The sequence below is a fragment of the Euphorbia lathyris genome, chromosome 4 (genome assembly GCF_963576675.1).
Source record: "Euphorbia lathyris chromosome 4, ddEupLath1.1, whole genome shotgun sequence".
NCBI classification, from domain to species: Eukaryota; Viridiplantae; Streptophyta; class Magnoliopsida; order Malpighiales; family Euphorbiaceae; genus Euphorbia; species Euphorbia lathyris.
This window is the reverse complement of record NC_088913.1, coordinates 42,839,443-42,852,437: the sequence shown is the minus strand read 5'-3', so window position 1 is coordinate 42,852,437 and position 12,995 is coordinate 42,839,443. Positions and strand designations below refer to the sequence as shown.

Sequence of the window (12,995 nt, the reverse complement as noted above, 5' to 3'; positions counted from 1 at the left end):
ACTTGTTTAGAAGGTTTTACAGAGTAAAAATAAGTAGATATAAAGTGGGTGAGCAAGAGGTGACCGATCGCCTCTGGTTGATAGGCGATTGGCCTTGGAAGTCTTAAATGAACTGGCAATGCCTATAGCGAGGTGATCTCCTGTACTTCCAGAGATTCCAAAAACCATATAAGTAAATACTTTGAATCACGAGTTGCTTTCATTAATAGTGCCAAAAACCTCTTTAAAACACCCCAAGACTCTAAACCAGGTTGCTTTCATGAGTCCAAACCCCAAATCAACTTCATAGTCCATTCAACACTAAAACCCTTAGTTTATTGCCTTAAGCCTTTAAGTATGGAATTTTACTTAAAAACCCAAGCTTTAAGCTTTCTCTCATTAGAAATCTTTCTTTAGTATGATAGCTCTCTTTTCTCTCTCTCTAATTCTCAGATTTAGATCAATGTTACCTTCAAAACTTGTCCCCCTCAGCCTCCATGCGATTTCTTTTGATGATGAAGTTGATATTTCCATAATACTAGATATAAACTAACTAGTTAATGAAACTAATATATAAAATCAAATTCTTCTATTGTTAAAATAGAAGTTTCTCCCCTTATATTCTTTTAGAATTTATGTAGAGAAAGCTTCTAAACAAAATAAAACCCATTTGATGCGCTCAGTCCACAGAAATAAAATACATTTCGACCCACTTAACTTTTTAGCATCTACTTAACAGTAGCTCTCTCAATTTATTAGTTTTCTAGTTTTAAGACTATTAACAAAAACAAATACAAAGAAGGCAGAAGAATCATGATTTCTTAAGATCGGCACTAACTATTGTAAAGGGATAGAAATTTCTGAGACGATTTACATTACCACATGAAACATAGAGATAATATAACACAATTTTGACACCATAACCAACATAGAACTACATAGGAGCACCTAGACTATTTGTGTGAAATGAATGGCTCAGAATTTCAAAATAGAGATCATACTAGGAACAAGTTCATCCATTCAACCTTTGTGCAGGCCCAACTTACTGATATGAATGTGGGGAGAGATTTTGGAGAAATTTTAGCATTCACGCAGATACCACATACCAATATGAATCAGAAGGGCGAATTTTAACTTGAGAATATTATGAAGTCACTAACTCATTCTTAATTTTAAAAAAGAAAATCCAAACAAAAATATAGCAAATCTTTCAAAACAACTAATCAGAACATCATTTAGTATGTTCAAAAGAGTTTAAAACAGACCACTAAAAAAAATCCTGAGTTGCACAAAATATCCTTCCACTCCACATGCCGTTCTGCTAAAGACTACTTGTCTTTAACGGTTGGCCTTGGCAACTCTTTCAATCTCATCTTTTTTCTTGATGGCGTAGCTGAAAAAGTAGGAACAAATACAGTCAGTATCAGTAACAAGGTAGATAATAAGCATACAGGTTTGCTTGTTTTGGAGTTGGAGGAGGTTAATTAAAGGTAGGTTATTTTCCTAACCTTGCTTGTGAAGGAGTTCAAATGGAGGTGATGGTTAAATGAGGGTTAAAGGAAGGTTAGAAAACCTTGAAATAACCCCAATTTCGGTCCCACCAAATTGGTGGGATCTGAAGGTTCACTAAATAACCACTCCTCCCCTCCCTTTAATGAACCATGTCAAACCTTCATCCAAGCAGACACTTAACCATGTCAAACCTTCATCCAAGCAGACCCTAAGTGTGAGTAGAGACATAGATGTCAAACCTGTTTGAGGAACCTTTGGCAGCATTGATAAGCTCGTCGGCCAAACATTCTGCGATAGTCTTGATGTTCCTGAAAGCAGCTTCACGTGCACCTGTTGTAAGGAGATAAATAGCTTGATTTACCCTCCTTAGTGGAGAAATATCCACAGCCTGACGCCTAACAACTCCAGCAGATCCAATTCGTGTGGCATCTTCCCTTGGACCGCTGTATAATTGAAAATTGACAAATAGAAAAATACTGATATCAATGGACACTTATACAAACACATAATAGTCTTCAAAAAGTAAATAAATGTACTATAGTATAAATGGCACAATAAAGTAGAGATTCAATTATTCATCAGAGAAGAGCTAGCCAATTCCTCAATCACATACCTGTTAATAACAGCATCAACGATAACCTGAATCGGGTTCTGGTCAGTCAGAAGGTGAATGATTTCCATGGCATGTTTCACGATTCTAACTGCCATTAGTTTCTTTCCATTATTCCTTCCATGCATCATGAGTGAGTTCGTAAGTCTCTCTACAATAGGGCATTGGGCCTTCCTGAAGCGCTTCACTGAGTACCTTCCAGCAGTGTGTGGAACATAAGTTGCATGCTTGGATTGTTGGACACCAATATAATCGCTCAAGGACATGTCATTAACCTGAAACAAAGCATAGAATTCATTTAACAGGAAAATAAGAATAAAAACTTAACCCAAACAGCTGCCTGATATTCTTGAGCCGAACACAGTTCACAAGTAGATAAGAGTCAAAGATATACCACTTGGTAACATAAAACTAACCATTTAAATGCAGATACTAGATCAATATGACATATACTCTGATTTCAAGTGAATACACCAATGACAGGAATCCAGCTAGAAAATTACTCAGTGTTAAATTGGATATCCAACAAAGGTTATCCTCCGTCCAGTGCTCTAGTCCAATTGCGAAACATACAGTCAACAGTACATGGATCAATATAACAAGCAAAATAGACCTAGATGAGTCAATATAACTAAAATTCTTTCAAGCACAAAGCAGTGCGGTAACAAGTTCGCTGATATCATCACTGGATTCTAACTCAATGGAGGAAGACAGACCAAATAAAGTGCAAATCACCAATTCGTTATGATTTCAAAAAATAGGTTGGAAAATTATTGTACACATTAACGAAAAATCAAATCTAGCACAGAAGAGCGAAACACAACAACTGACACTAAACTAACAATTAGACCTGACCTAGAACTGCAGATCAAAAATTGAACCGCACAACATCATGCCAATACAGATTGATTTATCAATTAGATACTCGTTACCGATATTACTTAATGAAGCATCACTGAGAAGCGATTCGTATGACGAAACACAAAATGATGGGGAAAAAAAGAGACGAGATAGAAAACCTCCACATCATCGAAGGTCCAGCGGTTGAAGAGCTTGACATCGATGTTAGGCTGAGTGGGATCAGGGTTAACTGGTGTTACAGGCGCCGCAACCGCTACCGCTACAGCTGCTGCCATTGCTTACCTGCAAAAAATAAACACATTACAGGATAGAAATCAGTATGCGGACGAAAAACATAGAGGCAGAGACGGATAGAATGAAGAAAAAAGCAAAATAAAGGATTGGAAGCCATTAAACCTGCGAATCGGCGAGGTGGAGGAGAAGAAAGAGAGAATATGAGAGCAGGGGGCGGCACCAGTTTTTTGGGGTTAGGGGTTTTGTCTAGCTGTTATAAATTTATAATGGACATATTTGTATTGGGCCAGGGCTTCAGCCTCTTTAACCTTGATCCTCCAGCCCACAATGACAATGATATATATCTTTTTGAAAAATTTATATAACAATTCAGATTTAAATAATGTTAAACTAACTAAATCATTGTTTTTAATATATTTTGAAAACTATATTTTATAAATTAAAAGTTTAAGATCTAATTTTCAGATTTATAATTTAAGAATTGGGATTTAAAATTTACAAATTACAGTATAAAATTATATTTTATTTGTGATATTATTTTAATAATATATTTAAAATTAAATTTGCAGTATAATTTAATTGTAATTTAATAATTAAATATGATTTTGATGTAAAAATTCTTGTTCTTTTATTGGAACAATGTATCTCTTTGAAACAATGTTTACAAAAAAAAAAATGTCTTCTATGTTTACTTTGTTTTTTGGGTTAATACATATATTTGTCTTTATGTTTTCTCGGAAAAACAGATTTGCCCTTAAATCAAACAAACCCACAAAACTATCCCTGAATTTTCCATAAACCTGCAATTATACCCTAATCTGACGGAGCTGCTAAACGGCGATGACATCAAACATTCTTATCTCTAGAAAAACTTCAGAAAAGAGCAACCAATCACAAACAGAAAAAAATATGCACATTCAATTTCAATTAAAAGCAAGTTAGAAGAACACATTGGTCAAAATTCATTTTCATAAGAGCTCAATCAACCTAATAAAATGGCGTCTAAACCTCCTAATTAATTCAAAAGCAATAGCAATAGAAAACAATAAGAAACCAACTGAATTTTGATTGTCGTCATCCAATTTTTTTGGAAACAAGAAGGTTTGATGTCATCGCCGTTTAGCAGCTTCGTCAGATTAGGATATAATTGCAGGTTTATGGAAAATTCAGGGATAGTTTTGTGGGTTTATTTGATTTAAGGGTAAATCTGTTTTTCCGCGAAAACACAGGGGCAAATATGTGTATTAACCCTTGTTTTTTTATAGAGTAAGTCTTATTTTGTTTTTTTCACCATCAGATGATGGGATGAAAAATTTAGGGTGTTACTGTATACCGCTCACTTTTTACAGCCCCCGCCCCCTACATACCCATTATGCCCCTTCCATTATTTTCCAAAAAAAATTGAAATCACCCTCCTCTCTCTCTTTCTCTCTCCCGAACAAAGCACATAAGCAAAAATTATGGATCCGAGAACGTCGGAACACGAAAACTCCGAAGACGAGGTAACAATCTAAAGTATTTTTAAAATTTTTTAATTTTGTAGAGTTAATATTTATTTTTTTAATTTTCATCAGGGGCGGGTCACGGACCCGCACCGCTTGAGACGAGGGCGGATCCAGGATTCGCCCTGTTTCAAGTAAAGACGGGTCCAGTGACCCGTCTGTACTAAAAAAAGGGCGGGACCTGGACCCGCCCTCGTCTAAAGCGGGGCGGGTCCGTTATCCGCCCTTTACTAAAGGGAGGCGGGTCCTGGACCCGCCTCCCTTTACATATTGGCGGGTCCTGGACCCGCCTGCTTATGTGCTGGAGGTCCACGAACCCGTTTAGCGCCTAATCTAAATGTAATTGACAATTTTTTATATGTATTTGCATGTATTTTCAGGAGGCAGCTAGAGTTTGGGTTGGAGACGGAATCGATTATAGTCCTTATTTCATAACGAGCACGTTATTTCAAACAAGTATGGAAGCAATTCAATGGGCGAAAAACATTGCAATAAAAAATGGTTTCGAGCTCGTTATTTCTTCGCATAAACACGGAGGTAAACAAACTCTTCTGAGATGTTCATGTGGCGAACGGTATAGAGGATTGCCTATTCCTTTAGAAGATGGTTTAAGTAGGAAAACAAAAACTAAAGCGTGCGGCTGTCCATTTCGGCTAAAAGTCAGGCAGTTGCAAGATTTTTCGGGTTGGCAGATCGTTGCTAATGTTGGGGAGCAGAGTACGCATAATCATGAAATGATGGTTTATGCGGATGGACACCGACAAATAAGCGGGCTTAGTCCCGCAGCGAAGCTAATTGTGCGTGACATGAGTTCATATCAAGCAAAGCCGTGTGCTATTATGACGGCACTTCGTAAGAAACATCCAGAAGATAACCCAATAATAAAGCATGTATACAATTATAGAGACCGGTTGAGGAATGATGGGTTTGAGGGTAGAGATATGATTAGTCAGTTTTTCCATCTTGCCGTCATGAACAAGTATTATCATGCTTCACTTGCTGATTCAGAAACTAATGTATTAACACATGTATTTATGGCACATCCAGCTTCCGTTGAATTACTACGGACGTACCACTGGTATATTGGCATAGATTCAACCTACAAAACCAACAAGTACAGAATGCCATTCTTTGAAATTGTTGGGATGACTCCATGCAACAACAATTTCAAGATCGCTTATGCGATTATGCAGGATGAGACCGAATCTAGCTATCGTTGGGTTATGGAGTGTTTGAGGAATTTGATTAGGTTTGACATGAACCCAATAGTTATTTTGACTGATAGAGAGTTGGGATTGATGAGGCATGTTAGAGAGGTATTCCCAGATTCTGCACACATGTTATGTACTTGGCATATTAACAAAGATGTAGAAAACAGAGTCTACAAACTCATGGATGAAGACATGAAATTTGCTTCAAAATTCAAGAATGGCAGATGGAAGAAAATAATAAATTCTCAAACAGTAGATGAATATGAGTTGGAAGTGGCCAAGATGAAGGATACAATGGGAAGGATAGGTAATGTGGTAGCTTATGTTGAGAATACATGGTTAGTCCACAAAGAGAAGTTTGTTGTTGCGTGGACTAAAGATTTCTTACATTTTGGCAACACAACAACCTGTAGAGTGCAGAGTGAACACTCTTCTTTAAAGAAATGGCTGAATTCCTCTACTGGATCCCTCGATACAGTTTGGGCCAAGGTTCACCGTGAAATTGATTTGCAAGTCATCAAAATCAAGTACAAATTTATTCCATTTCCTTACTGTTATTATTATATTTGAATTTAGTAATATATATTTTGATTGATACTACATGTTTATTCGTTTCAGGGGCACTCTTGAATCTTTAAGACAGAAAAAGCTTGTATCGCACTCCGGATTTCCGTTCGAATACTTGACGTGCAAAGTGTCCCACCATTGTTTGGAGTTGCTTGGTGCTAAATATTTGTGAATCCAAAAGTTGAGTTATGAAGCGGATGAACGTTGTGATCATAGGTTGAGGACCTCTTACCAGATTTTGTGCGCATGCGAGCTTAGCCGAGCGTATCGTTCACGTAAATCGGTAAGTATTTCCAAGATACATCCATTTTAGAAAACACTTGTCATTGGTCAACCTGATACCAGTGTCATTTTGGAGTATGTTCATAGGACCGGGGAGCGGGAATACTTTCACTCTCTTGTTGACGAGGTCGATAAAAGCGATCCAACCTTTATACGCAATGTTTCTCAATTTATTCACCGGCAACTTCATCCAGACGAAGCTAGATATTGTGAACCGGAAGTCAAAGCCGATGTTCGAGGACGACCGAAAGGATCTTTATCAACCAAACATATGCCCAGTGCGTGGGAGTACCGTGACAGTCATCGTGGACGGGCTCGGTCTTCCAGTTCGGGTCGGAGTCGTGGGCGCTCTTCTAACCGATCAGCATGTATTTTTTACTATTATTTTTAATTTAGGTAATAATTGTGTATATAATCAATTGTGTTCCTTTTACTATTAAATGTTTATTAAGTCCAGAGTTATATTATTATAGGTATTGCTGCCACTGAATGTGATATTACTTATTACCATAATTATGACAAAATCGTTGAAATCATAAAGCCTTATATTGAATCATATCTCGATGTCAAGGGTGATGGTAACTGTGGGTTCCGTGTTGTGGCAGACCGAGTATTCGGTGATGAAGAGAGTTGGTATTTTGTTAGAACGGCTATAGTGAATGAAATAATTGCTAAACGTACTTTATACGAGCCAATTTACTATGATGGGATTGCAGCGGCAGTTAAGCGGATTGCTTGGGATGGTGGGAATTGTACAAGGGAACATTGGATGCTAACTTATGATGACCTGTATCCGATTGCGTCATTATACAATGCTGCTGTATTTTTTCGGATATGGGAATGGAGAGAGCTTATTTTCATGTGGTACTGTGCTACCTCTGTATGCACCCGCAACTGCTACACAACCACAACGAGAAATTGTTATTGCTCATTTAGGTCGTGGGTACGAACATTATATTCGGCTGGATTTATCTAGAGATTTTCCAGTGCCGCCAATATTAATTAACTGGGACATATGTCGTCACAGTAGCGTTGAAGGATGGGACCTTTTGTATGCATATTGGCGAGCACAGTGAGATAGAATATCTAGAGCTGCAGGATATCGCGTTTAGTGTCATTACTGTTTAGTGAAATTACTGTTTAAGTGAAATTACTGTTTAAGTGAAAGTACTGTTTAATTGGAATTACTGTTTATTCAAATTACTGTTGAGTGAAATTTCGGAATTTGAATTACTATTGAGTGAAATTTTTGAATTTGAATTACTGTTTAATGTCATTACTGAACCTCAAATTACTGTTTAATTGGAATTACTGTTTAGTAAAACTGAAACAACTAAAAATAAACATACTGACAATACTGTTTAGTAAAATTGAAACAACTAAAATAAACATACTAGTAATACTGTTTAAACATCACTAATCATTTGGCCAAATGCCAATCATGCATAAGCTTATCCACTTCCTCCGCCCACACCTCTGACGTCTATTCATCTACGCGTCGAAGAGCTGCTAACATGCCAGTGCACACAGTAGCCCACCGATTAACCCACTGCAAAAACAAAAAACAAAACAAAATGTTATTAATTAATATTACTGTTAAAAACTCGTATTAACAGATAAAATCAAAATTACTTACAAGCTCACTGTTCGAACGAGTGTGAACCGTCGGTGGGTGTGCATCCATGTCGGGCATGATGTGTGGATGTGAATATCTAGTGTACCACTCCATGTACGTCTCATCACATGCTGATGGAATCTGAGCAAGAGTGTATATCATCAATATGAGCGTAGATGCTGCTGGGAAAAATCCCCAACTATCGTCAGCAACCACAACTGGATGCTCTAACCGATACCGATTGCTATTCCAAGGATGTACAACCTTCATGCCCCTGAAAGCCGGCATGGGTACAATCTGGATATACCCCAACTGACGGAGACATCTATCAGGCATATACGGCTCCATGACAGCCTGGTATCGTATCCATCCTCTATAGATAGTCCTAGGAGTGCGGATCACTATGTCAGGACCGTATGACATCCACATCACCTACAAATGTAACAAGTTAATTATTATAAAAGTAAATTAATATATTTTAAAAAATTTATTACTGTACAAGTAGAAATCGTACCTCCGCCGCTGTCAATCTATCAAGACGGCGATGCAAATCTCTCAACCGAGTCTCTGTCCTGGGCTGCTGTATCGGGATCCAAATACGAGCTCGGGGAGCGTCCGGATGGGGTGTGAGTCCCTCTCGCTGAGGTCTGAAACATGGGAAATACTCGTATATCCATGCCTGCAAAAGAGTCAGACAACCCGCTATATGTCCACAATCTCCTCTACTAGCAACACCTAGCTGCCGGTATAGGTATGCTAGTGTAGCTGTGCCCCAGGAGTATCTAGCCACATCCTCTATCCCATCATGCACCTCTAGTACGCACGCGGGTCAGATTCGGTCGCCACTCTTGTCTATAAACAAGGTGGAACCGAACATCAAAAACATCCACCCGATAGCCTCAAACTCAGACATCCGACCTACAGAGCATAAAGAGACAACTGAAGTGCAGAATACCCCTCCACCTTTCCAATGGGACTCTAGCAGCACACCTCTAGTCACCCCAAACAACTCCATCACTACCGACTGAAGCTGTTCCCCACCAATGCTAGCAGACACCAGTCGCCCCTCCACTAGGATACATAGAATCTCCCAGACGTCATACAGCATAATCGTCATCTCCCCAAATGGCATGTGAAATGATAACGTATCTGGCTGCCACCGCTCCATAAAAGCACATATAAGGGGAATATCAATGTGTGTGTACATGGTAGATGGGAGGTGCATAGTTGCGATCCCCGTATAAGCGCCCTAACCTTTGGACGAGCTCTCTTATACCAGTCATTCAATTTCCTGCAGAATGTCCCTCTAGTGTGGCCCTTGAGCTCCGACCTCAGTTGTCTGATCCATATGGTAGAAGCGACATATCCCAAGAAGCTGGGAATCACAGTACCATCAATTGGTCCACCGGGGACCGGATCCGTCACAACCCAGTCATCGTCTACAACATTCCTCGAGCGCTTACTACTCCCTACAATAGTATTAAACGCATAACATTTAAACAATTTTTCTATACTAAAGTAAATTAATAAAAAAATATGAGAAAAATGTAAATTATTTACCACATGACTCGGCGCGACCACCCTTCCCCTTCGTCGCCCGACGAACTGGGCTAGGGTCGCTCTCTGGAAAATCCTCACCATCATCCATGGTAACATAATCCTCATCGTCACTCATGGGCCGCTGCACTGTCACGTGCGCCCTTTGAGCATCTGCCATGAGCCTCTCTGCTCCTCGTTCCCTCCGAACAGAGGCTGTGACGCCACGTCTAGAAGGATGGCGATGTCCGAAACCCTCTAAAATGTCACGCTGGAAAATAAACATTCAACAGTTACTTATAAAAAAAAATCTAAAAACAATACGCTAAATTTCTAAAAACAGCAAGCTAAATTTATAAATATAATCCGCTAAATATTTCTAAAAACAACACGCTAAAGTTCTAAAAACAATACGCTAAATATTTCTAAAAACAATATGCAAAAAACAATACGCTAACTACTAATTTTTTTTTTAGTTTTTAGTTTTCTGTCCCGAAAATCGGGACAGAAAACCGACCCGTTTTCGTAGCGGCGGGTCCAGGACCCGCCGCTCTCTCTTGACGGCGGGTCCAACACCCGCCGTTCTTCAAAACATGGCGGGTCCAGGACCCGCCGATCTTTCTTGCAGGCGGGTCCAGGTACCCGCCATCCTACATATCAAGGCGGGTCCTGGACCCGCCATGATTCTACTCAATGCGGGTCCTGGACCCGCCTTGATTTTACTCATGGCGTGTCCTGGACCCGCCATGAGTAAAATCATACGATTTTCTGTCCCGATTTTCGGGACAGAAAACTAAAAAAAAAAAAATTAAAAAAAATTAACAAAAACTACTGCTTTTCCTCTACCTCCACGTCCAGCCATAATTAGTTCGGGTTCTTTTTCGAGTTTGAATTAATGTGTTTGGGAGTTAGAATGTCAATTTGAACTTAATTTTTCAAATATAAAGGGGAAGGGCAAAAGTGTAATTTAGGGGCGGTATGTGGGAAATAAGGGGTGGTGTGAAGCAAATCACAAAATTTATCCAATGGTAAAAACACACAAAGTAAGAATAGCCTCTACCTTACAAAAGTACACTAATATTTTTTTTAGAAGTTTTTTACTTTCATTTGTAGAATATTTTATTTCTATTCTATTTCTATTTATCACGTGGTGTTAAAATGTGGTGTGCTTTAACACCACATTTTGATATTTTGTACAGTAAAACCTTTATATAGGAATACATTTGGGACCGGGCTATCTGTATAACAATTGGGAGGTTATTACTAAATAGAGTTTGGTATAATAAGAAATTTCAACACATAAAATTTTAAATTGGAGGCATGGTTAAGGAATATGAATTTATACCACTTGAAATCGGTTAAGATTATCATAGGCATGCATGATTTATATATAATGTATAACAATAGATATTAATGGAACAAATTAAATATTTAGAATTTTAATTTAGAGTTTAGGTTTTCAATATATATAGATAATTGGAAGAGTTTTAAGGGAAAAATATAAACATTAATGAGAATACTAAATATTTATAATTTCAAGTATAGTACGTGTTTCCAGCTCATAGATAATTTCAATAGTTTTTTTTTTAATATTTTATAATTTAGTTTGAATTCTTAATATATATATATATATATTACTATATAGAGACATAGTTTTTAAAGGTGAGACTTGAAAAGTATATAACAAATAACGTTTGGGAGGTTATTCCTATTTATAATTGGCCTAAGTTGGGACCGAGTTTTTTTGATAACAAAATGGAGGTTATTACTATATAGAGTATTCCTATATAGAGGTTTTACTGTAATATACTTTTAATTTAGTTTTGTACACATGCATGTAATAATGCTCAAAGTCAAAAAAAAAAATCCATTTTTTTTTTGAAGAATAAAGGTAATTCAATTAATCAACGAATCATGTTACCTTATTAAGAATAAAAGTCCAAACAAATGGGGGAAAAGTTCCAATATGAAGGATGACATGAGACCGAGATGCCCTTATAATACAATGAGCAACTCAGTTAGCTTGTCTATGAATAAACGAGATGCAAATAACATCTAACTGACTAGCTAGCAACTGACAGTGCTGGATAATAACACTTAACTCTATAAAGACATCGGGAGGATCATTAAAGGCCTGAACTACCACTTGAGAGTCAGATTCCACAATAATATTGGAGAAGTTTCTTGTTTTAACCATGTCAGGACCTCCTTGAGTCGCCTTGGACACGTCCATTACACCGGAAAGACACATAGAGCAGTACTAGAGAACATTGTTGGCAGAGTCTCGCATCGCCATCTTGCATCCAATTTGCCCTGTATCCTAGAATATTGCAGTCGTGAGCACGGACTTTTTCTGATCCTAATGATGAGATTATATTACCTGCTTACGGTTTATGTAAGTGGACTCTATGTCACGTTGTACGGGAACTCGAGTCAGGATGTGAACCTTATCTTTTAACTTATGGAATCGATTTGGTTTAACTTTATTATTTTTCAAAGATAAAACGTTATTTCTGTCATGTCAGTAGCCGATCGGCGATCCTGTAGCCGGTCAACTACGAGGGATAGATTTCAACATTTGTAAATTCGAATTATGACAGTTTTTCTGTCTAAATTCGAATTATGACAGTTTTTCTGTCCAAATTCGAACAAAATGGGCAGAAACTGCCATTTTGAAGAGATGAATAGTTTTTGGTAAAAAAGAAAAGTTACAGAAGAAGAAAAGAAATAAGATTTTTTATTTGAATCCATTGTTTTGAGTGATTACATACAATACCAAACACATAAACACGGGCTAATAAATAAGAATCGAATTCAATACAATTTATTCTCTGTATCTCAAGTTTCTAAAGTCACTGTAAACTTCCAGAAATCGTTTTCAGGTTCCAAATCCAATTATTTCTATTACAAGTTGGTTCTAAACACATTTAGAATCACTTTTCAATCTTTTCGGGGACTTTTGGATCATAAACACACTAGTTCGACTTACTGCTCGGGTCTCTGAATTTCATGTTCGCGGGTCTACCGTATACAAAACTAGATTATAGTTCTAAAGGTATATTTTAAAGGATTTTAAAGCCTCCCTT

General features: G+C 37.7%; 1 protein-coding gene across 1 annotated transcript; it reads right to left on the bottom strand.

Moving 5' to 3' along the window:
* Positions 1-1,090: 1,090 nt before the first annotated feature.
* Positions 1,091-3,486, bottom strand: LOC136227017 (small ribosomal subunit protein uS7). The gene is made up of 5 exons (XM_066015749.1): positions 3,359-3,486; positions 3,121-3,244; positions 2,105-2,376; positions 1,731-1,934; positions 1,091-1,372 (listed from the first exon to the last, which is right to left on the bottom strand). The coding sequence occupies exons 2-5, from the start codon at positions 3,235-3,237 to the stop codon at positions 1,318-1,320; spliced, it is 648 nt and encodes a 215-aa protein (XP_065871821.1). The 5' UTR covers positions 3,238-3,244; positions 3,359-3,486; the 3' UTR covers positions 1,091-1,317.
* Positions 3,487-12,995: the final 9,509 nt, after the last annotated feature.

What these genes read in the sequence shown, in the direction of transcription:
- LOC136227017 (XM_066015749.1), bottom strand. Translation starts at nt 3,237, where the DNA reads ATGGCAGCAGCTGTAGCGGTAGCGGTTGCGGCGCCTGTAACACCAGTT. An exon ending in GGACCTTCGATGATGTGGAG is followed by an intron (nt 2,377 to 3,120) that starts GTTTTCTATCTC and finishes GCTTTGTTTCAG; the next exon opens with GTTAATGACATGTCCTTGAG. An exon ending in GTTGATGCTGTTATTAACAG is followed by an intron (nt 1,935 to 2,104) that starts GTATGTGATTGA and finishes TCAATTATACAG; the next exon opens with CGGTCCAAGGGAAGATGCCA.